Genomic DNA, 23,717 nt, shown 5'->3' on the forward strand with positions numbered 1-23,717 from the left:
TTTTATTGTATTAACACTTTGTTTTAATCCATAATAAATATCACATAGGACCCCATGAAACCATCAGTTTTTACATAAAACAAAGTTACACTTACATATGAAACCAATAATTACTAAAACGTTTCCCAAGAATAAGGTTACATGTGTATATGTGACCCAACTTGCCATCGAGAGATCTGCAAAAAAACGTCACATGTGCACATGCGACCCCTTAAATTTCGAAATAAGGGGTTTGTTTATATAATTATGCTATCAATAAACGCATAATGTTCTTATTCGTTGGTAAAAGTATTGTCTAAATAAAATAAGAAAAATGTTAGGGCAAAGTCTTTGCAAGTCAAACTTCAAATCGCTCTCCTGTAAAGTAAGCATTTTGCAAATATAACCCTGTTCTGCGAATAGGTCGATTTGTTTTTTAACCGACTTCAAAAAAGGTGGAGTTTACTAAATTCGACCGTGTGTATACCGTATATATATATATACATATTTTTTATTTTCTTTTTTATGTATGTTCGGGGATAACTACGTCTTTTATGAACCGATTTTTATAATTCTTTTTTTGTTGGAAAGGAGATATCCCAATTGTAGTACCATGATAAGGAAATCAGGATCTGATGATGGAATTCCAGACAAATCGAGGGAAACCCTCGAAAATCGTAGTGACGACAAATGCATTTGTTAATTATTTTCATCTACTTACGTTGTATTACTTGTCGATGTAATTGAAGTCGGTTTTTTTTCATTTGCGAGCAAACACAATTATTATAGCGGTTACATTAATAATACCGTGATTACTACATACATACAGTTGAGTGACAACCTAATAGCACATTTTACAGAACCCTAGTAAAAAATTAGCCAATTGAGAGAATCTAGATGGAGCGATCGTGCGAAGTATGAGCGAAAAATAGTTGTCTAGCCTGATCCTAGGTGCCTAAAGAAAGACCTACCAATATGCAATACCAATTTTAGTGCCATCGAGACTTAAAGGCGAAACGCTCTTTTGTTAATTTGGCTTTTGGGTTCTGAAACAAATCTTTCATTATAACTTAGCGATAAAAGTACACATCACTGGGTCTTAAACCCCAGTATTACGGGACACCATCCAGTACAAGGGCGACTGCGACTTGCGACTTGTTTGTTAAAAATTATTATTATCAATAAACTATTTTATATTTTGTATTTTTGTATTAAAGTTGAATACTAAATATAGTATTTATTATATATATTACAGGGACAAGTCCCACCTCCAACCCATGGCCCTATCAACCAGTCTCTAACTAAACTAAATATAGTACTGGAATTTTTTTTTTACATACCTAGCGGTTTGCACTCGTCTTCGAGATCTTCAGTCGCCTCCTTAGCGGCATCAGGACACGCGCCTGCCCATAAATAGTGACCGGAATACGCGATGTGTTCTTTTAGAGCTGTGATCCAAGACTGGAATTAATTGTTCCATTTAAGTATACTAGGATTAACCAACGGCTTCATACAAATAAATCTTCACTATGCATTCACGTTATGGGGTCGTCCATTAATGACATGGTGTTTTTTAACAACTTTTTCACACCCTTGATGATATTAGGTAGGGTTTTAAACTACATCCTTTATTACCCAGCATTCACTTGTATTTTTAGGGTTCTGTACCTCAAAAGGAAAAAACGGAACCCTTATAGGATCAGTTTGTTGTCCGTCTATCTGTCAAGACACTTTTTTTCAGGAACGCGAGGGGGTATCAAGCTGGAATTCATATCAAATATCAATCTACTGTCTCTTAGAGCTGTGAAAAAATCAAACTTCTTAGCTTTCTAATTTTCAAAAAATATTAGCATTGTGCACTCTTTCTCAATATAAACTATAAGTGTAAATTTCATACTCTTCCATCTGCGCAATCTTCGTAAAAAGGGGTACAAAGCAAAAATGCTTCACGTATTAATATATAAATAAATAAATAGCCGTAGTGTAAACTAAACTCACCTGACGACAAGCGGAAACACTTTCCCCTTGTTGAACAGCGAGGCGATGGTTATCCCCATCACTGAAACCGATGACGATGAGTGCCGGTTCAGTGTCCGGGGCGTTCACCTTCGCTCCATCTAAGTACTTCCGGTCTCGCCAACGACCACCTTCACGGGCAGCTTCCGCCCGGGAACCGTAGTAAAGTAACACGCCACGTTGTAAAACAGCCTGAAAAGTTTACGTCGGCTAGAGTTGGACAGCATGAGTTAATCCAAGGTTTAAATATGTGAAGATGGATGGATGATTTTTCGTAATTGGATTTTAGGTAATTGGTGGAAACTTTGCTGAATTTTGTACCTACTATTATATATATTTGTTATGGATTAATCATAAATAAAATAAAATATTTTTTTTTACCACTAGTGTGGCTAACGATCCTATGATCTACTACGCTGTAAGTGGTTTCTGTAGCTCCAACATTCTGATTTATAATTCAATAGCCATTGCAATATTTACCCATAACGGTCTCCAGCCGAGAAATCGTGAACGTTTAAGCAATGGTCCTTCAAACCTCGCTGCAGTACGTTGTAAGCGCTGAACGGGACGAACACTAAGCACTTCACGCATTTCGTTATCCTTCGCTAGGTCTATTGCTAGCTGACCTGAAAGGTAAGAAAAATCAATTACCGAATGTTGAATTCGTTTGTGCGAAGTCAAACTATAAGTAAATTTAAAAAAAAAATTAAATTAACTCTAGATTTATTGCTAGCTGACCTCAATTAAAAGAAATATAATTTACCGATTGCAGAATTGATTTGTCCAAAATGAAATTATATGGAGATGTGAAAAAAGTAGTTGTTAGGAAAAGGTATTTCCTGTCGTATTTTAAAATTGCAGTCAACAATTTAGAAGATAAGGTAACTTCCTAAGTTTGTACCTCAAAAAAAAAAACCTAAATTTATATGGCTAAAAATTTATAGTTCTGCTATGGTGGTTTTTCATAAATACCTTTAATAAATTTAACTTTTACAAAAAAAGTTAAATGAAACTTCAATATTGAATCAATATAAAAAACTCACTTAATAGTAAAAAAAGAAAACGAGTATGCTTTAGACCACACCACTGAAGTAAAACTTCTGCACAGTGGGCCTGCACTGTGTGTGAGATATACGAAGCATAACTCTCGCTCTTCTACCTTCATTAACTTATATCTCCCTCTCAACTTCCGTTCGCCTCGCCCTATCACACTTTTCGTAATGCTTTCGTCACGCATTCATCAGCTACTACTACATAAAGAACTAGTACATAAAGAACTTTTACTTAAAAAAAATTATAAATACATGTGTATTTTACAAATCTTACCGCTATTATTCCTAAGCGTGGTATCAACTCCATTCTGTAGTAGTAATACAGCAACGCGAGTGTGTCCACGATAAGCAGCGCAGTGGAGGCAAGTGTTCCCTTGTGCGTCCACACAGTTTATGTTCGGAGGACTTGAAACACTTAACTGTAATAAAACATTTTTTTTTAATTTCAGGATACCTTATTAATTTCATATTTTTAGTAAATAAAATAATTCATGAATGCGGTAGGTGTTATGCCATACGGACTATTATTTATTTTCAATTTAATTGAATCAAAATTCGTAAATTCGGGAAGAGAGGTGGTGGCTATATTCTTTGGTGCCATAGCCACACACCAAACAGCAGAATAATAATTGACCTTATTAATATAACTGATTAATGTAAACTAAAAAAATCAATACATTGCATTTAAATTTCGAATTGAACGAAAAAATTTTTTTTGATACTGCCCAAGGTTGTAGTTTTCAAATTGATTATGAATGGATATGGAAATCTATGACTAAAAACGAATTTGTGTTTAATTTTATTTGACATTTTTACACATAATATATATTTTGAAGTAAAACTTCTTGCTTGACTTGGGGAGTAATCTGATGAATGCGTAACGAGAGCGTTACTAAAAGTGTGGTCGGGCGACGCGAACGGAGCAAAAAAGAGAGGTGCGAGCACACATTTTATTTCTCTCTTTCTCTCCTAGCCAGTTACATTTCGTATATCTGAGACACAGTGCAGGCCTAATGGTGCTAAAGAAGTTGTACTTCAGTCATGTGGTCTAAAGCACACTCGTTTTTTTTTAAATTAAAATTATGTATTACATACCAGTTCTTGTACTTCCTCAACTCTCCCCTCCCTTGCAGCGGTCAATAGCTTTCGTTCCCTGTCCCTCCTTTCAGCCAGGCTAGCCGCTTCAAGTAACCTCTGAACATCCTGTGTCTTACACACGTCCGCCGCGGTACGACCTTCGCCGTTCATTATATTTACATCCGCTTTGTAGTTCAGGAGTAGAATTACTAACTCCTACAAATAGTAAAATAAGTTAAATAAGTTTTTGAAGTAAAGCTTCTTTAGGCTCGATTGACTTGAGGAGAAAGCTGGTGAATGCGTGACAAGAGCGACACGAAAAGTGTGATCGGGCAAGGCGAACGGAGCAAGAGAGGTGCGAGCGCTCATTTTATTTCTCTCTTTCTCTCGTATCCAGTTACATTTCGTATATCTAAGATACAGTGCAGAAATTTTATGAGCAGAAGGCCTATTGTGCAAAAGTTTTGCTTTAGTCGTGTGCTGCAAAGAACACTCGTTTTTTTTTTGTATTTCATGTATAAAAACACTAGATTTAAAAGCCTTACACTCAACGGGCCCCAATAAAATGAGAATCATGTGTTGGGGGGGCCCGAAAATATACAACAACGAAACAAACGCCCAGGCACATGTAACTTAATTTTGTTCTAAAAATTTGCTATGCAAATTCAGATCAAATTTTTTATGATTTAGATGCCCAATGTTTCGGATACTTTACAGCAACCATGGTCACGGGAGGACTTTTCTAATTTAAATTAATATTATTTCTTTTTTATACATGTCAGAGCAATCCTTTCACGTATATTATAGATTTGATAGATACAGAATGTTATAAACTTTAATTCTTCTACTTCTGCTTTTATGCAGTACTATATAATGTATTGTATTTTTTATATTGTAACAGAAAAAATCCGTTAGCGGCGGACTACGTCCTAGCTTTACTAGGCAGTCACAGTACTGTCGATCTGTAGTTTTAGTAATAAATCGCATGTAGGATAAACATAATTATAATGCATGATGTCTGATTTACGGCGTGGGCATTTTAGAGCACTTGCACTAATTTTAAATTTAAAAAGAAAATGTATTATTTTTCATAAATTTTATAATGATGAGGATTAAAATAAATAAATTTTGCTTTAGGTAGATCTCAGCCACAATAAATGATATTCCATCGAAAGGTCAGTCAATAATAGAAACTACACATGCATATACACATAAATGTAATATAATATATGAATAAATCTGACCTCGTTACCAATAAACGACGCCTTGTGCAAGGCCGTGTCTCCAGTGTCGTTTACTTCGTCTACATCGACACCGGCGTCTAACAGAGCCTCTACGACATCCTTGTGACCGAAGTATGTGGCCAAGTGGAGGGGGGTCCATCCTAAGTTGCTTTTACTTTTGCCTAAAAACATAAACATTTTGTTTATCTATATATATAAAATCGTTATGTCATTGACTTATCACGAAATCTCAAAAACCGCTGGAGGCATGAAATTTCGCAGGGAGGTAGTTTACAGTCAGTAGACGTCTGCTAAGAACGGATTTTTCGATTGGGCTGGATTAAATAGGTCTAAGGGCTTTTAAAAGTTTGTATGAAAATTCTTAATTTTTTATGCTACACGTTTAAATGTGGGCTGAGAGGTAGTTAGTAGACTAGGTCCGCATTAAAGAGGTCTTTTTCTTCTTCTTGTGCCTCTCCACTACTGGAGGCCGTCAGCTCAGCAAATTTTTTGCGGTTTCGCGCCAAGCGAAACAGCTCTCCCACGCTGGCGATCTTCATCCATTCACGGATGTTGCGCAACCAGGACTTTTTTCTTCTTCCAACGCGTCGCTTGCCCTCTACTTTGCCCATCATTATAATTTGGAGCAGCTGGTATCGCTCGTGTCTCAAGACGTGGCCCAGTTCGGCTTTTCTCTTCTTGACGGTTTGCAGTAACTTCCGGCTACTGGCGACGCGCTGGAGTACTCTCACATTCGAAACTTTCTGTGTCCAGCCAATACGGAGCATTCTGCGGCAACACCACATCTCAAAAGCTTCTAGAAGGTTCTGGGTGTCAGCTTGCAAGGTCCATGCCTCACTACCATATAACACTACTGGCCAGACATAGCAGTGGAGTATTCTTAGTCTGAACTTTATGGATAGTTTACGGCTGCACAAAATCTTTTTCAACCTTTTAAGGCTTGCTTGGGCAATTTCAATCTGGGTCCAAATTTCTTGCCCACAGTCCCATTCTTCATTTACCCAAGCACCAAGGTATTTATACATATGCACCCGCTCTAGGTATTTACCTTCCACCTGAATTCTCGGCTTTAAACCCTTATCCCCCGACACCACCAGAAACTTGGTCTTGCTAATATTCATGCTCAACCCCGCCTTTCAAGAGGCTTTAAAGAGGTCTAAGGGCTGTCAAAAAGTGCTTAATTTTTTATACTACAATCACAAATTAGACTCATAGTTTGGATTTTCTGACAGAGCCAGATTAAGATAGTTTAAGGGCTGTCCGAAGTTTGTATGAATTTCCTTTATTTTTTGTGCTACATACATTACTAGTTTACAGTTAATAGATGTCCTCAAAAAATATATTTTGAGAAATTATACCTCTGACAGGTAATAAATAGGGGTTGAATGTTTGTATAAAAAGTTAGTATTTTTTTCAAACTAGAAGGGAAATTTAATTTTTATACTACTGATTTAAAAAGGCTAAATATGTATTTATTTTACAATTTTTATATGTACAAAATTATAAACATAATATATTTGTCATGGAGACTCACAACGGGTGTGCTTAACCCTATAAGAGATTTCTTCCAGCACACCCAAAAAGGAACGGTTACAGACAGAAATTAAAGCAGGTAGAGAACGTAGTTTAATATTTTATAATATTCAGTACTTTTAAAATCAATTTTCTTATACTTGCAAAACAAGTGTTTACTTATATGATAATAATTTTTAATAAAATAAGTTTTTTACAGTAAGAATACAACTCTTAAAATCTTTATATTATTTTTTATATTAATTTTAATTATGTTAATAATTAGATTAAAGCAAATAGTAATAATACCTACTAGTTACTACTGCTAGAATAGAGCAATATTTAATAATCTTAGCTGTTTTTACGTGAATGTTTAATATATTATGACTCATTTACCCAGGAAATTTCATAATTTATAAACAATGATATTAATTTCAAATCATAGAATATGACAAATGAAATTTATATTGTATAAAAAGTATATTGACAATAATAGAAGAAAAAAAAATAACAAAAGCGAAGATAAATAATTTTGCAGATATGCAATTTTTGCACGAATTACATGTATTATACTTTATTTGAAGTTAATTTAATAGTATGAAGTACAAATTTACCTTTGCAGTTTATATCCAATCTTAAGTTTCCTTCATTTTTAGCTTCCAAAAGAGCTTTAACTACAGACAGCTCTCCGTGTCTAGCTGAGTACAAGAGAGATTCTTCAGCCTCCAATCCAGGGTTTTCTTCCGATTTAGACATATCAATTTTGTATTGTAAACAAAACGGCAATATGTTTCTCACTGCATTAGCGATCGTTAATACGAGATATTGTATCGTGTCCGTCAATAGTGTTTAGTGGTTTTGTGCACTGATGTGGAAATAGTCAACCAACCAACGTTTACTTTAAATTGTTGAGATTTGCACAAAATATAAGTTAAAGTCGAAATGTCGAATTCTCGACTGTTATTCTGACAGTTACGTATAGACGTTTAAAAATATAATTAAACACAAAGGTCGGAAAAACGCATTGTATTTTTAAATATCTTTTTTTTACGTAATTTAAGGTACTGAAATACTAATATTTAGATTTTTTTATAAATAACATATTTAAGAAGACAATAATTACGTATCAAATGAGTAAAAAAGAAATATACTTTTATTTATCAAAATAAATTAACGAACGTTAAAGTTTATGTAATGTCAAATTCCTATTTGTATTTTGTAAACATTGAAGCTTCAAAACTACCGTCTGTAATGTATGTGAATTTGTTGGTATTTTAAAATATATACTATTTTGGCTGAAGTTATTTTTATCGCAACGTTAAATACATTTTTGAAATTAAATATGAATGATAAAATACAAAGTTGCTGCCGTATATGCTTAGATGTGGAATCCAGACATGTTTCTATTATGGATGATCAGACAATTATTTTGCATATAAAATCCTGTCTACCCGTCAGTATAACCGCCAACGACAACCTGCCTAAATCGATTTGCGAATCGTGCGTGTCACAGTTGAACGAATTCTACAATTTTCAATTAAACGCGCGATGTTCAGAAGACTGGCTTGAATCTTCTCTCCAAGAGAAAAATAAGAGGGTAACAGAGACTAAACTTCACGTTCAACCTCTACCCGACTCCGAATACAACTCGGATTCTCTATTAGAATTTCTTAATAATACAGCAAATATAGAAGAGTATCTTAATAACTTGGGTAAAGAAGACATACCATCTATAGTCAACATGTTAGACAGAACTGAAGCATCAGAAACTACGGCGATAACAGTAAATAATAAACTAACCAAAACACCTAGTCCAAAGAAAAAAGAATCTCCAGGTAAGAGTCAAGAACCCATAAACATGGATATAGATGTGTTAGATTCAGATATAGAAATCGTAAACGAATTATTATTAAAAGAAATCGAACCCAAGAAACAAATGAAAACTGTAGACATAACTTTCACCTGTTTCGGTTGCAAAGCAAAATTGGATAGCATACAAAAGTTATCTCATCATTTAAGCATATGCGATACTGCCTTACGAACTTGTGTTCACTGTGGTATTCTATTTGACTCTAAACAAAAGATGCGACAGCACGCTCTAACACACAGTGTGATAACACCATTAACTTGTAACTGTGGGCATCAGTTCGACTCGAAAGAAAATCTTTTAGCACACTCTACAAAGTGTGAAATAGATCATATAGCATCCATGGGTTTTATATATTCTTGTAAACAATGTGGAGAGACATTTAGTGAGAGATTCCAGCTCTATAAGCATGCTAAAAAGCATATTCTTAAGTTAGAGGAACGGATCTGTGATATATGCGGGCATACATTTAACGGTGATGAAGCACTATCTAAACACAGAATGGAGCAACACGAAAAAGCTGACAATATTAGATACAGGTAATTTTTGATTATAAATATCTACAAATTATATCTATTTAGTTTTGATACATTATAGAAATAGGCTAAAAATGAATTTTTTATTTTCAGTTGATAACTAGAATTGTAAGAAATATTGCCTTTGTGCTTATATTTTTACTCCATTTTAATACATTATTACTGATAATTGTGTTTGAAAGCAAACGAAGAAAAACTGACTTCAATTATATCGACAAGTAATACAACGTATTATAGACAAAAAAAATTGTCAAGTAAATACACATTATCAAAGATTACTCCAAAGTTGTAATCAGATCTCGATGAAATTTAAATGTGACCACATGATAAACATCGGCTTTCGATTAAATTAAAAATCATCAAAATCAGTACACCCAGTAAAAAGTTAGCGGATTTTCGAAAGCTTCCCTCGATTTCTCTGGGATCCCATCATCAGACCCTGGTTTCCTTATCATGGTACCAAACTAGGGATATCTCCTTTCCAACAAAAAAAGAATTATCAAAATCGGTTCATAAACGACGGAGTTATCCCCAAACATACATAAAATATATATATACATATACGTTCGAATTGAGTAACCTCCTCCTTTTTTGAAGTCGGTTAAAAAAGCTACTTATTACAATTAATCTATTTATTTTCAGATGTAAAATCTGCAGTTTTACGTCACAAGATCGTAAAACAATATACACTCACGTACAAAAACACACAGAAATCAAAGAACGAAATAGACATTTGTGTGAATCGTGCGGACGCAGTTTTGCATCACACGCAAGTTTACTACGTCATTCCTTACAACACGCACCAATGTATCACAAGTGTCATATCTGTGGCCGCTGTTTTGAAGATGTAAAAACAAAGGATCAACATGTTTTAGGACATGTTGAAATGGTTATGTGTGATAAATGTGGACAATATGTTAATAGTTTTGAATTAAATCAACATAAGTGTGATTAAAAAATATTTTTTTATTTTTATACAACTAGGTGTCGGCAAATAAGCCTACGACCCACCAACGACACTCGAGATGGTAAGTGGTTACCGTAGCCTATAGATGCCTGCAACACCAGAAGCATCGCAAACACATTGTTTACCTCACCCTTCCTAGAAGCTTTGGCTACCTTACGCACCACAGGAACAACACTATATGAGACTATGTGAGAACAGTGTTATTTAACTGCATTCTTCTGTAAGGTTGAGGTTGCCAGACATGCTGCCCCAAATTTTGAGCAGGGTGTATCCTATTGTGTGCTACCTCATTTATTTATTTTTTTTGATTATAATATCGTAATATACATATCAAATTATATTAACGATATTAAAATGTTTAAACAAAATAAAAATCAATAATCTTACAAACCTTTATTTATTTAACAAGTTTTTATAATCATAGTAATTTATTTAACAAGTTTGTTAACAGCAATTTTCAGTAAAATAAGAAATATTTAAAAAATATATATTACATTAATAAATACATATGAAACTTAATTAAATTTTATTCTTAGCAAAAACAGAACCAACCCCTATGTCCAAAATTAAAGAAATCGATTAAAACAATCCTTATTCTGTACGGCATAAGGTTGTACAGATCTGTTAGAAACTTCACATATGATGGTATGCAAATGCATTTTTTGTTTTTTCGTATTCCTGTAAAAATGGAAATTAGGCAATTTTTTTTAAATAAGTAAGAATAATAATGAAAATAAAAAAATAAAAAAAATTGTCAATTATTTTTTTTTTTGTCTAAATTAGAAGTTAACATTATAGCATTCTTGGTGTAGTGGTGTGAAAACTCGCCTTAACGGCGGTCGCGTGCTCGTTTTGTGTTCCCAACAGAAATTTGTATATGTACAAATACTTTTTTTTTGTATTGACTGTGCGTTTTACGTATTTATAAAAATACACCCAAGTATCAAATACCCAACCCAACAAATAACACCAAAATATGTAGGTACATACAAATTTAAGATTAAGGCCTATGTATGAAAGTCTTCAATTTATAAATACATAGAACATGATACCTGGAAGCCATTAATCTGAATGAATGAATGAGCATGATACCTTCTATAATAATCCTGGCAGCCTCCTTGGCAGGTATATCAGAATACCAGGATACGAAGCGGTGGTTCGGCGTCGGGTATAGACCAGTGGCCACAGTGCCCAAGTACACTGAAGTGGTGTTGATATTGTCTGTCCACGTGTCCAGGCGGAGCTCTTCGCTGAGCGAGTCCATAAAACCTTTTTTTTTTAATATGTAAAAAAAACTAGTTTTTATTAATGTTGTTATTTATGACCTCGGTTCATCCACACTTGATTTCTTTGTTTAATTAGGTATGTTGAATTCATTACTATTACTACTGCTACTGTATCTAAACACATTTTTTAAATATAATTTAGGTATCCTATAAAATTCATATTTTTGTAACGAGTTTCATCACCAAACCTTTTGAAACTTCTAGCTAAGATTAGAGGCATACCTACTCGTAATAAGTAAGTATTATTGTTTAGCTTATTTACTAGTCTACAATAAGTCTAAAAGATTTATTTTTTATCTTGCTTTTCGTGGGATTAGCGTATTTTTGGGATCTTTAAGTCACGAGTGAATAGGTTACTTCTAGGTAAGCGTGCTCCATCCTAGACTGCATTTTCACTTAACATCAGGGGAAATAGTGGTCAAACGCAAGCCTATCATTGTATAAAAATAAAAAATAAATTTAACTTCAAACTTTTCTTCTTTTATTTAGAGGCTGGTCCACCGATTGCTCATTAAATTTATCTTACATAAAAGTACAGATGGCTTTATCAGCCGGAACTAAATCTGGTTAAATGTTAACTCACCTTTTAATCCAGACTTAGCAGCACAGTAAGGTGTCATATCCGCACAGGGCATTAGACCAGAACTGGAATTAATAGCTACAATATGACCATACCGGCGTTCTATCATACTCGGCAAAAACGCACGAATTACCTGAAATACTATAATATTTCGATTTCATTGTACTTACAAATCTTACAAATCATCGACTATACATGCCTATATAGAAATTTTATCAACATCATCATCATCATCATCATCATTTCAGCCTACCACAGTCCACTGCTGGACATAGCACTCCACAAGTTCACGCCAAAAATGGCTTAAACTCCATGTGTTTTGCCCATAGTCACCACGCGGGGCAGGCGGGTTGGTGACCGCAGGGCTGGCTTTGTCGCACTGAAGACGCTGCTGCCCGTCTTTGGCCTGTGTATTTCAAAGCGAGCAGTTGGATGTTTATCCCACCATCGGTCGGCTTTTTTAAGTTCCAAGGTAGTAGTGGAACTGTGTTATCCCTTAGTCGCCTCTTACGACACTTTATTATTTAATGCCGTAACCACACAGCATAGAAATTTAGTCTCTGTTTATTTATTATACTTCTGATAATGCAGTTTCATACTTAGCATATAAAAGTAATTTAACAAGGTATTGGCCGAAACAATTGAGAAGCAAATGAAATATAGAAATATGGTTTACCAATATGTGTGCCAACAAGTTTACTTCAATAAGTTTTGCGACATATTCCGGACTTAAGCGCGTTAGTGGCGCACAAGTCAACTCGCCTGCATTGCTGACTACCATAGTCACGTCTGCTAGTCGCCGGATACTAGCTGCTACCGACGAGACTTGTTCACGTATAGTAACATCTACTGTGTATCCAAAACTCTAAAATACAAATTTGTCTAAATTAAATGATCTAAAAACTTTTTTGATGTAGGTACCTAGTGATTACTGTTATAAATTTGTAATTAAAATGCTTATTTTTATGTATTTTGTGTACGTAAAACAGCATGATTAAAACAGCATATTTTAAAAAGTGCCTTCACAAATGTTAGGGAGCATAAAACTTTTTTCATTGTATTTTCACTGTGTATTAAAAAATATTTAGACCAACATCTCCATCTTTTTTCCTGATTTCATCGACGACAGTATTATTCCTTCTAGCATCTTTATCCCAACATACAACTGTAGCTCCAAGTTCAGCGAATTGAATCGCGAGTTCCCTTCCTATTCCAGAACCCGCACCAGTTACCTGAGAAGGCAATATTTTCAGAATTTAGCTAATCGGAGGTACGATACACCGTAGTAACATTCCAATACTATATTAAAATACAGTTTTTATAAAGAGTAACTGTGAAGTTTTCTTGCCGATTCTTCTTTGCAGAATCTACTTTCCGAATCGATGGTAGCTTCATTTTTAACAATATTTAATATTCTCCTCTTTCTAGGTGCTTTTTGAAGCCTTATTGAAAGTAGAGCTACTTTTGGATTGGCTAGATGGCTAGGCTTTAGATTAAGAACCGTTATTTTGAAGTTAGATAGGAGGGTTATTATTTTTTTTTTGTAACAAGATTATGTCGATAAACAGTCTACTTTGGAAGTTAGATAGGTCAGGGTTGTTTTTTTTTGTAACGAAATTATGCCGATAAACGGTCAAATTTTGAGCTTAGATAATTCGACGGTTCTTAATCAAAAGCCTTACCTATTTTATTTGTAATTACCGTTTTATTATCACGAGTTGTACCGTATGCCGCTTAATTATTTTTTCGTTGTTACTCAATACTTTTTACATTTATTAAAGGTAAGTAAATAACAATAAAAAAAATATGTCTAATTATACCAGTATGGTTTCCCCATATAAAGACTTCTTTGTTTCTGGTAAAAGTGTCCGTGCAACAGCCATTATACTCGTAGAACATAATTTGAGAATGAGTACAAAGGTATCAAGAGTCCAAAGTGGTACTGCTGACAACTTACGCTTCCCAAACCAAGGGAATAACCATATTTCTTGAAATACCCGAAACTTTCTAGCTAAAGCGCCGATTATACGCGAAAATATATTCTTTTTCTGCATAAGTTATAACATAATAAAACTGTTCTAAAAACTTCAAACTGCAATTCGTTCATGTTTGATTGACGTTGTTATATTTAAAAATAAAGGAAAAAAAAAAACGTAAGCATAAAGTTCTTAATAGGCACTATTTTTAATTGGTTAGGTACTAAATTTCCTCAAAATTGATTATTCGCAAAATAAAAGTATCACCATTAACTTAAATTGTGTTACCTTCCAAAATCTTTTGAAATTTTTGAATCTGTTATTTTCAAAAATATATTGCAATTATTTGAAAAAAATAAATGTATTGACAATCAAAACTTACTTCACGGTGATAAATAATTTCTGTTTGTTGTTGACTTATGTTTAATATTTTGGAGTTATCTTAAATAATGGCTAAGCCTTTGCAAAAGGAAAGAGAGAATAGATCAGCGGAGAAGAAGGATTACAGCTTCCACCCTTATAACTTAACACCCGAGAGTGCGCATACTGCAGTATTGTTGTTAGAATCGGCTGAACCTGAAATACTTTGTCAGGTGCTTTGTCTCATTTTTTTAATATCTGCGTAGCCTTAAGAATGCGTGAGTAAGAGTCTAGTTTCTTTTAATAGAAAATAACCAGTAAGTAAATAAGCGAGCCACAAAGCACATGAGTTCACTCCATTTTTGGCGCGAACTTGTGGAGGCCTGTGTCCGGCAGTGGACTGTAATGGGCTGAAACAGTGTTATTCCTTGGTCGCCTCTTACGACACCCAAGGGAAGAGAGGAACTGGCTATATTCTTTACTGCCGTAGCCGTAGCCACACAGTGGACAAATGAGTTGGATACTAATAAACCGATAACGAAAGGCTTCTTTCCTCTTCTTCAGGAAAAATAGTTAAAAAAGTAATATATCGAGTTCTTTTAAATATTTGTTTTAGACGTGTACCTACGTAATATACATTAATTTATTTTTAATATCATGTTCTTTATTGTATCAGACACTTCGGGCTATAACGAAGTTCGCAGCTCAAGAGATTCAAAACCGCCATGTACTGTACAACTTGAATGCCATTAAGTTTATTTTACCGCACATTGAACATCCAGAATTGAATATAAAGCGATTTGCACTCAAAGCTCTTGCACAACTATGCCAGCTACCGCAAGGCCCCGAGCAAGTACTCGATAATCCGCAGAATCTAAGAAAAATAGCTTTCATGCTAGCAAAAGTAAGTAAACAGAAATGAAAACCTATTTATAGATAGGTGTATAATTTTCGAGTCTTGATAAAACTTTGAAATTGTACTTATAGTGCGTCCTAGTATTCAGAATTCTATTTTTATAATATACTTGTAGTTATAGTAAATTCACAAGAACTAACATTATAATAAAAAATATGCAATGTAAAAGGATAAGTTTCAATTAAATTGAAGAATTCTAAATTTTTTAATTAATACGCAATCTGTCAGATGGAAGATGTCTTCGTACTGGAGTTCGCTTCTCTAGTGCTTTCTGAGTTAACAAGAGAGCCGCTTGGCTGTGAACAATTGGTATCCGCAAATATCCTAAATAGTCTTTGTTCACGCATGAAGAATAGCCTTGATCCAGATGTACAGAAGAACTGTTTACAGGTACGACACCTATCGCATTAGTTAAAAAAGAATCAATTCTAGCTGAAATATTGAACGCTCCTCCATAATCCGCTGGTGAACCATAACTATACTAGAACTCATAATGAGTGCTGTATTCACTTGTGGCGCTCCCTTAAATCTGAAAAATCTGATTAGACTATAATGGTGCAGCTACTTAATTTCAAATCCAAGTTTCAGTTTTAGATCCTGAATGTTATCTTAATTAATTTGTAGACGTTGAGCAATCTTCTAGAAGATCCAATATGCGCTTCGGAAGTGACAAAGAATCAGCACTTCAGTTGGCCGTCACTGCTGGCGCTTATGCAAAGCAAGTACTTAGCAATACAACACGCGGCACTGAAGACTGTGGATCAACTGATACGTAGATACAAGGATCAAGTAGTACAAAGAACTTTTCGAGCGTCTACCGGAGTATTAGATCTTTGTGATATTTTAGAAGTATGAGGATTTTTTGTAAGCCGTATTACTGGAATTAAAGGTTTTTTTTTTAATTTATTATATTTTTATAGTCATATGAATTCCGCGATGTTCATACTCAAGTGCTTGGGGTTTTGAAGAACTACGCTGAAACGGAAGAGAATGCAACTCATTTGTACCAGTCAGGTTGCATCTTGCGTTTGTTGGCTTATCTCGAGATGGCTTTGCCAGCGATGAAACCGCACTGCCTCGCTGTGCTAGCGAAGATGTCCTTCACTTCTAATGGAAGAGATGTTAGTACTAATCCTGTTATGTACCATAAGATAATTACCCAATTATAATAGGAGAATATTTTATTTGAAGTTTCTTGTACATAGTTATAAACTTAGCCTACCCACTTTTATATAATACGTTTTAAGGCTCTCTATCAAACGGGAACAGACTTGGTATTCTGCCATCAACTGCTTAGTTCTAATGTTGAACTTTTGGCTGATGCGGCTATGGGGGTAGCGAATATGACGAAGCTGTTACCGGCCGCAGTACGAATGTCTGACACAAATATTATTGAAGCTCTTTGTGGTAAGTAATTTGGGAAATTTCTTACAAGTTTTTTTGAGTTACCTAAAATTTTGTCCATTTTCAGCCATCTTGAGTGACGATGCTGCAGTATGGTTTTATATAAGAATGAATGCACTTCGAGCTTTGGGTGAACTTTGTCGGATTATACCAAAAGCTGCGTTCAGTGTCATCGAGCCAAAAACTTTTGCGTCTTTACGCAATATAAATAAAAAGTGTAAGTTGAAATAGATGTAGGTATGATGTATAACGATGACGACGTATTGGCGTAACGGTCACAACACTCATTTTTGCTGTTGCGCTGGCGGTTGCGGGTTCGATCCCCGCACATGACAAACATTTGTATTGGCCATACAGATATTTTCCTTGGTCTGGGTGTTTATGCAGTCCTAATGGGTCTCCCCACCGTGCCTCAGAGAGCACGTTCAGCCGTCGGTTCCGGTGGATCAAGCTCTGAAAATCCTTCCCTACGTGGGGAAAGAGGCCTATGCCCAGCAGTGGGATATTACAGGCTGAAGCAGAAGAGGTATTATATATATAATTGGCTTATGGAAGTAATGTAATTTCAAATTAACACTTTTCATCACTAACACCTGTGTCACCTTAACAGTTAAAGATACCCCCATTGAAGCGCAACGTCTAGCAGTTCAGAGCTATATAAATCTCCTGAATTATCACGTGAGCACTTCCGCGATGCTCAACGCTGAGTTCATGGAGGAGTTGGTAAACATTTTACAGGTTTGTTGCCTACATAAGTTATACAAAAATATAAATAGGTATATAAGTAACAGATATGGGCGAATCTGGGATAAGGACTTGGTAGCAAGCTAGTTTATTGTCCTTTAAAGTGTTAGGTAGGTATAGTATATCTCAGTGGAACGGGCTATGCTTGGAGTCTCTCTCAAAGACAGGATTAGAAATGAGACTATCCGCGAGAGAACGAAAGTAACCGACATAGCCCACAGAATTAGCAAGTTGAAGTGGCAGTGGGCTGGTCATCTGTGTCGCAGGACCGATGGCCGTTGGAGTAGACGGGTCCTAGAGTGGAGACCGCGTCTTGGCATACGCAGTGTGGGACGTCCTCCGGCCCGTTGGACCGACGATCTACGTAATATTGCCGGTGGAGGCTGGATGAGGATTGCGGAAGACCGGGATGTGTGGCGCGAACTTGGGGAGGCCTATGTCCAGCAGTGGACTGCGATAGGCTGAAGTGAAGTGAGTGAAGTATATCTCAATGGTCCAGCTATCAGTATACTTGATCTCATGCATACATCCGATCCACAAAATTATATCGCCATTAAGCGGACTGGGTATTAACAATGGTTTTTACCCCTACCAGAACTTATGTGTACGTAATTGTAATACCATTTAGTAAAAATATATTCACCTATTATAAGTAAGTATGTACTTAATCTTATGAAGAGTCTTTTTCAAATACGTTTGCAGGAAAGTAGAGGTATATACATATAACGTGAACATTTATTTTTCGGGCTCAAAACGTGACATCGGTTTTTTTTCGTTATCAGGTTTATTTATAAATTAACCAAATTCCACAAAAAGAGGAGGATCTTAATTCGGCAGTATTTTTATGTGTGTTACTCAATAATTTTTTTACTGGGTACCTGGTTTATTAATTCGTTTTTCATTTGAAAGCTGTTACTTTTGTCGTGTGGTCCCATTTAAATTTGAGCAAGATTTGACGAGTAGTTTTGAATTAAATTAATAATATGTATTGTACTATACCTACTTACTTTAAATTTGTCCAATTGAATACACACAATTTGCTCATCATTTTTAAAAACAGGTCATTTTTGCGTCCCGGGCGTATATTTCAGGATACCTATACGCAACTGAAAAACGGAACGTCTGGTCACATTAAGATATACTTATACTATATTTATATTATATACCATATTTATATTTATATTATATACCATATTTATATTTATATTTACTTTGAGCTTTTCTTTTTAGCGTATCGACATCAAATTGAAGATAATGGCTTGTACTGTTTTAAGTGGGCTTATGAGAGATGAAATTGCGAGAGATTTGTTTACGTCTAAACGAGGTGAAGAGGTAGGTTTTATTAATAATATTACGTAATATGCCTAATATGGGTTACCGGTGCCGTTTTTCAAAAAGTTATAGAAAACACTTCAGGAAAATTATTGTGAGGGTCAGACAAAATATCTATCACTACTGACAACCTATCGCAGTCCACTGCTGGACAAAGGCTTCCACAAGTTCGCGCCAAAAATGGCGTGAACTCATGTGTGTTGCCCATAGTCACCACGCTGGGCAGACGGATTGGTGACCACATCGCTGTTTTTGTCGCACCGAAAATGCTGCTGCCCGTCTTCGGTCTGTGTATTTCAAAGCCAGCAGTTGGATGGTTATCCCACCATCGGTAGGCTTTTTAAGTTCCAAAGTGGCAGTAGACCTGTGTTATCCCTAGTCGCCTCTTACGACATCAACGGGAAGACAGGGGGTGGCTACATTCTTTACTTCCGAAACCACACAGCAGGAGCGGAATATCTATCACAAAATCAAATAATTCTTTATTGCTTACAACAGGAGGGCCGTACGCTTATTTGCCGACTTAGTCGTAAAAAAGTGAATTATTTCATAAAAAAGCGTACGTCGTATTTATTTGTAGGTGGTGTCAAACAATCTCAGAATAGAACATGTAGGCTTTCGTACGGCCCTTTGTATCCTCATCTCGACGAGCGTCACGGATGAAGGGGCTGATGTCTACCTTCAGTTGGGGACTGTACATTAGTAAGATTATTTCTTAGCTAAGCATATCTCATACATATAAATAGTCTCATAAAGTAGGCTATGAAATTTTATTCAGTGCTAAAAACCTATTTAGGTACGGTTTATCGTAATACAGTCTAAACATTATATATCTATATTACAATTATATATATTTTTTATCTAAACTTTGATCTTCTAAAAAGTTGACAAAATATGGTCAATGTCTTCTTGATTTTTCTGAAACAGAAAGTATGTGTGAAGGTTTAAACGTGTACTCATAAATGATTGGATTGTATTTCTCAATCTGCTAAATTGTAGTATGGTAGAAAACAAGCAAGCGAGATACGTCGTCAGTGCCTGGGAAGCTGCCTTAGAAACAATTTTCCAACACCACCCGTCTGCTAAATTTGCGTATACTGGCCGGCTGGATATTAACGACTTTACCAAGGTAATATTAAACATATGCACTTCTGGTATAAATTATGTAAATAAATGTATCTTTAATCTTATTTGTTTTAATAGAAATAATTTACCTATTTTTATTCAAATGTAGATGCATTATTTTGGACGAAAAATTAGAATTCCTTTATTCTTTAAGTTTGAAAACATATTATATTGATACTAAATTTCTCGGTTCTTGTGTCTAGTTGTGAACGACTCACTACACTTGACTAGGAGCCCAAAATATGTTTTCAGGATGGATTCTACGTCCAGAAACATTTGGATAAAACGTTTCCTACAATTCAAAGCCTTATAAGCACTCCACCTCCTCACCGCGACCCAATGTTCATCTGTTCGTTCCAACAGCCTTATGATCCGTCCGTGATAGATGGCAGATCACGTGAGCTTATATTACTTTTTAAGTTGATGACTGTCGTAATAACAAAACATAAAATTAGGTCTTTAATTTATGAAAAAATATATTGGTCAAAAAAATGTTCAATTCAAAACTATTAAATTATTAAAATTGATTTTAATTGTTCATATTTACTAGAGTCGAAGATGACCTTTCCACCATCAAGTCGATTACACTTTCCATTAATGCCCGATGATTCTAATATCCGAAATTATCTTCTGCGTTTGAAGATTTGGTTTGGCGATCCGTTAGTACAACCACTGTTTACTGCATTTTATCTATTTATGTAACTACTGCACTGTCAGATGATAAGACTTTTTTCTACCACATGTGAGAATCATTGTTAGGTTTTCATACTAAAAACGAGGACCGATTTTCGTACTCTTCGAGGTGCTGTGGATAAACAGATATTTATACAATGGTCATTCAGCTTCGAACAAAATCGATCTCACGACTTTCGTATAGAAGGATCACGAATACATCAGAACTATTCTGAGAAACGATCAATAAAAAATTACTTTGTTTTTCTACTTAGCTTAAGGTTTTTCTAAACATTTTTGAATATCATATCAAAAATTGACCGCTCCAGCGGGATTCGAACCCGCGTCTTCGACATACCGTGTCGACGCTCTAGCCAATTAAGCTATGGAACGATATACCACTAGAGCGAAACTTTTGATATGATGATTTTTACTTTCGGTTTAAGCGAAACCTTAACCCGAAAAAAAAAAAAAAAAAGAAAAAAAAAAGCTTAAGGTTTTTGATGATATTTTTCTTTTTAGCGCCAAATCGTTGCATTACTTTGAAATAGAAGATGCACACTACGAAGTAAGGTAACGTTAATATTATATACTCTCGGCTATGTTATCGTTTCAGATTATATACCTAAAAATAATATGTTTTGTAGGTATCGGGATAAATGTGAAGAAGTGTCTTCGTCATTGAAGCATAGAGCTCAATTGCTAGGAGAATTTGTGGCTCAACAAATGAGCGGATTGACGCAGGAACGTGATTGTTCCATGCCCAGCGTCAGTTTGCATTTAGTGGATTTAATGGTTAATTTCATTTTCTCTTTGTGTAGTATTAGTTGGTAAAAGAACGTACAGTGTATATTTGATTGTTACCGGTTACCGTAGCCTATGTAATCTTACAACATCAGTAACGTTGCAAGCGCGTTGTCAACTCTACCTCTACTGCCAACACAGCGTATCCCCAAGATATATTATGTGTTATCGCTATCTTATGTAGTAATATAATTTAGCTATGATCTTTTGTAAGGTTGAGGTACTTGCTCAGTCGGGCGGCTCCCGACTTTGAGCAAAATATTTTCTGCTATCTTTACCTAAAAAAATTGTAAACACTTTCTTCCATTACTGTTTTTCATTTTGACAAACGACTTCAAATACTTGCGGCAAATAACTTGTGATTTAGGAGAATTCATTAGGTACCGTACTATAGATTACTGTACCATAATCTCAGGAGGCACACTCAACCAAACGATGATTGTGACAACCACCGAACTAAAAAAGTGACTAATAAAATCGTCTCTTCTTATCTTACCTCTGTTGGTCTAGAAAGAGCTAAGTTCGTGCGTGATTCCTATTGGCTACGTGCACTGTGGAGGGCGGTTGGAACGTGCGTTGCTGTACAAGGTGTTAGCGGACCGAGTGGGCATTCCTTGTGCAGTGTACCGAACGTGTAGTGCGCACGCGTGGGTCGAAGTCGCTGTACCCGAGTTGGATCCCGTATGTTGGAAATATTATTGCATGTATTATACATAGGTACAAAAGAAGAAAAGAAGAAATATATGAAAACTAGGCAGATATTGTTGGTATTTCTCTTTGAAATTAATCACGTCATTTCAACTTACTTTCATGACAGGAATAACTTTCTAACTTTTTTTTTCAGAATGAAGAACACGAGGTTCCTGAAAACTACCCTGCAGGACTTTTAAGAGCTAACTATGTAGTAGATCTCATGGATGAACCTGGAAAACTTCTACCGCGCAAGTCTATTGAAGCGAGACGTGTGTGCGGTGGGGAGTGTTTGCCGTACACTGCGCGGCAACAAAGCACGCAGTGTAATTGTTGTGTTGAAAAACAGAAATGTAATTAAAGTATTCTTTTATAACGTTTTTATTTATTTATCTCATATATGAATTGGACTCGATTGTGGTCGTTGTAGTCAGTTGAGATAATTCAAATTGTTTATTGTATGGCTTATAATTGTATCGGTTCGAGTTGAGGGAAAAGAAAGTGAGACTGACAGAGAGAATGGAAATGTTTTCGTACACATTGAGCACTGTCTGAAAGTAGTAAGTAAAGTCAAAGGATACTTATTATTATTTTTTAATCTGTTATTGAAGTGACTATAATTCTTTTCTAAACAGTTTAATGTTTCATTTGATTGTATGAACAATAAAATTGGTGCTGTTTAACCGACTTCAAAAAAAGGAGGAGGTTACTCAATTCGACCGTATATATTTTTTTTTATGTATGTTCGGAGATAACTTCTTCGTTTATGAACCGATTTTGATAATTCTTTTTTTGTTGGAAAGGAGGGTTAAAAACTACAACAAAGGGAAAGGGAACTGGGGAAAGGTTTAAATATTACAACAACCTGGCTACAATAACAAATACAAACAACACACACAACAAACAAGTACAAAAAATATTATTAGATATTTCAAAACAATAACAGAATAATAACAGTATTCAACCTAATAGTCAATGAAACAAATTATGAAAAAAAACTGAATACAGCTTATGAGTAGATACTAGAGTAGTTATTGTTTTACTTGGCACCGACTTCAAAATTATAAAATATTTATTTAATCATTTCTGATTAACTTAATCAAAATACGAATTACTTTGTACTAAGTAAATTTATTTTTCACTTTTTAATTTCCGTTTTGAAGTCGGTTTTTTTTTGTTAAAAATTATTTTATTTAATCTATATAGGGATTACCATTGTAAACTTAATTCTTGTTTTGGTTTAGTATTTGTAGACTAACTTTCAATTCAGCGCACGCACGTGTGTGTATATATTTGTGTTTTACAGTGTTGTACTGGACTACTCGATATAAAGTTTTATATTTGTCATTGTGTGCTCTACCCGGCAGATATAGCTTCAGTGTGGTAATATAATAAATAAAACAAAGATTGGACGCAAACATTTTATTTCTAGTTGCTATAGTCGCTGGCAGTAATATATGTTTACAAAATAATAAAATTATACACTTAACGAGGTATAATAAATACTTTGATTTAAGTAATTTAGGCACCTAAAGGCACTTTCACATTAAAATGGACGGTTGGACGATCACAAACATT

At 35.0% G+C, this 23,717-nt stretch overlaps 4 protein-coding genes across 4 annotated transcripts in view; 2 read left to right on the top strand and 2 right to left on the bottom strand.

Moving 5' to 3' along the window:
• LOC123658131 (oxysterol-binding protein-related protein 1-like) overlaps positions 1–7,721 on the bottom strand; it is an 81,912-nt gene extending 74,191 nt beyond the window's left edge. Inside the window, exons 1-7 of the mRNA XM_045593589.1 lie at positions 7,495–7,721; positions 5,369–5,529; positions 4,143–4,340; positions 3,322–3,466; positions 2,476–2,621; positions 1,978–2,187; positions 1,320–1,440 (exon numbers count right to left, since the gene is read on the bottom strand). Of these exons, the coding sequence (XP_045449545.1) occupies positions 1,320–1,440; positions 1,978–2,187; positions 2,476–2,621; positions 3,322–3,466; positions 4,143–4,340; positions 5,369–5,529; positions 7,495–7,636 (1,123 nt within the window). The 5' untranslated portion in view covers positions 7,637–7,721. The remainder of the gene's footprint in view (positions 1–1,319; positions 1,441–1,977; positions 2,188–2,475; positions 2,622–3,321; positions 3,467–4,142; positions 4,341–5,368; positions 5,530–7,494) is intronic.
• A 464-nt stretch (positions 7,722–8,185) lies between these two features.
• On the top strand, positions 8,186–10,242 carry LOC123658148 (zinc finger protein 43-like). Its single transcript, XM_045593592.1, has 2 exons — positions 8,186–9,286; positions 9,926–10,242. Exons 1-2 carry the CDS (start codon positions 8,223–8,225, stop codon positions 10,236–10,238), a joined length of 1,377 nt encoding a protein of 458 aa, XP_045449548.1. The 5' UTR covers positions 8,186–8,222; the 3' UTR covers positions 10,239–10,242.
• Positions 10,243–10,782: 540 nt separating this feature from the next.
• On the bottom strand, positions 10,783–14,170 carry LOC123658160 (17-beta-hydroxysteroid dehydrogenase 13-like). Its single transcript, XM_045593601.1, has 6 exons — positions 13,937–14,170; positions 13,211–13,348; positions 12,793–12,981; positions 12,120–12,249; positions 11,343–11,519; positions 10,783–10,928 (listed from the first exon to the last, which is right to left on the bottom strand). Exons 1-6 carry the CDS (start codon positions 14,168–14,170, stop codon positions 10,783–10,785), a joined length of 1,014 nt encoding a protein of 337 aa, XP_045449557.1.
• A 371-nt stretch (positions 14,171–14,541) lies between these two features.
• On the top strand, positions 14,542–22,515 carry LOC123658117. Its single transcript, XM_045593587.1, has 17 exons — positions 14,542–14,685; positions 15,129–15,356; positions 15,597–15,758; positions 15,993–16,217; positions 16,289–16,489; positions 16,616–16,775; positions 16,840–16,989; positions 17,383–17,510; positions 18,747–18,848; positions 19,429–19,550; positions 19,848–19,977; positions 20,226–20,370; positions 20,524–20,632; positions 21,168–21,218; positions 21,293–21,440; positions 21,960–22,130; positions 22,294–22,515. The coding sequence occupies exons 1-17, from the start codon at positions 14,542–14,544 to the stop codon at positions 22,498–22,500; spliced, it is 2,583 nt and encodes an 860-aa protein (XP_045449543.1). The 3' UTR covers positions 22,501–22,515.
• Positions 22,516–23,717: the final 1,202 nt, after the last annotated feature.

The sequence above is a fragment of the Melitaea cinxia genome, chromosome 1 (assembly GCF_905220565.1).
Source record: "Melitaea cinxia chromosome 1, ilMelCinx1.1, whole genome shotgun sequence".
Classification (NCBI taxonomy): domain Eukaryota; kingdom Metazoa; phylum Arthropoda; class Insecta; order Lepidoptera; family Nymphalidae; genus Melitaea; species Melitaea cinxia.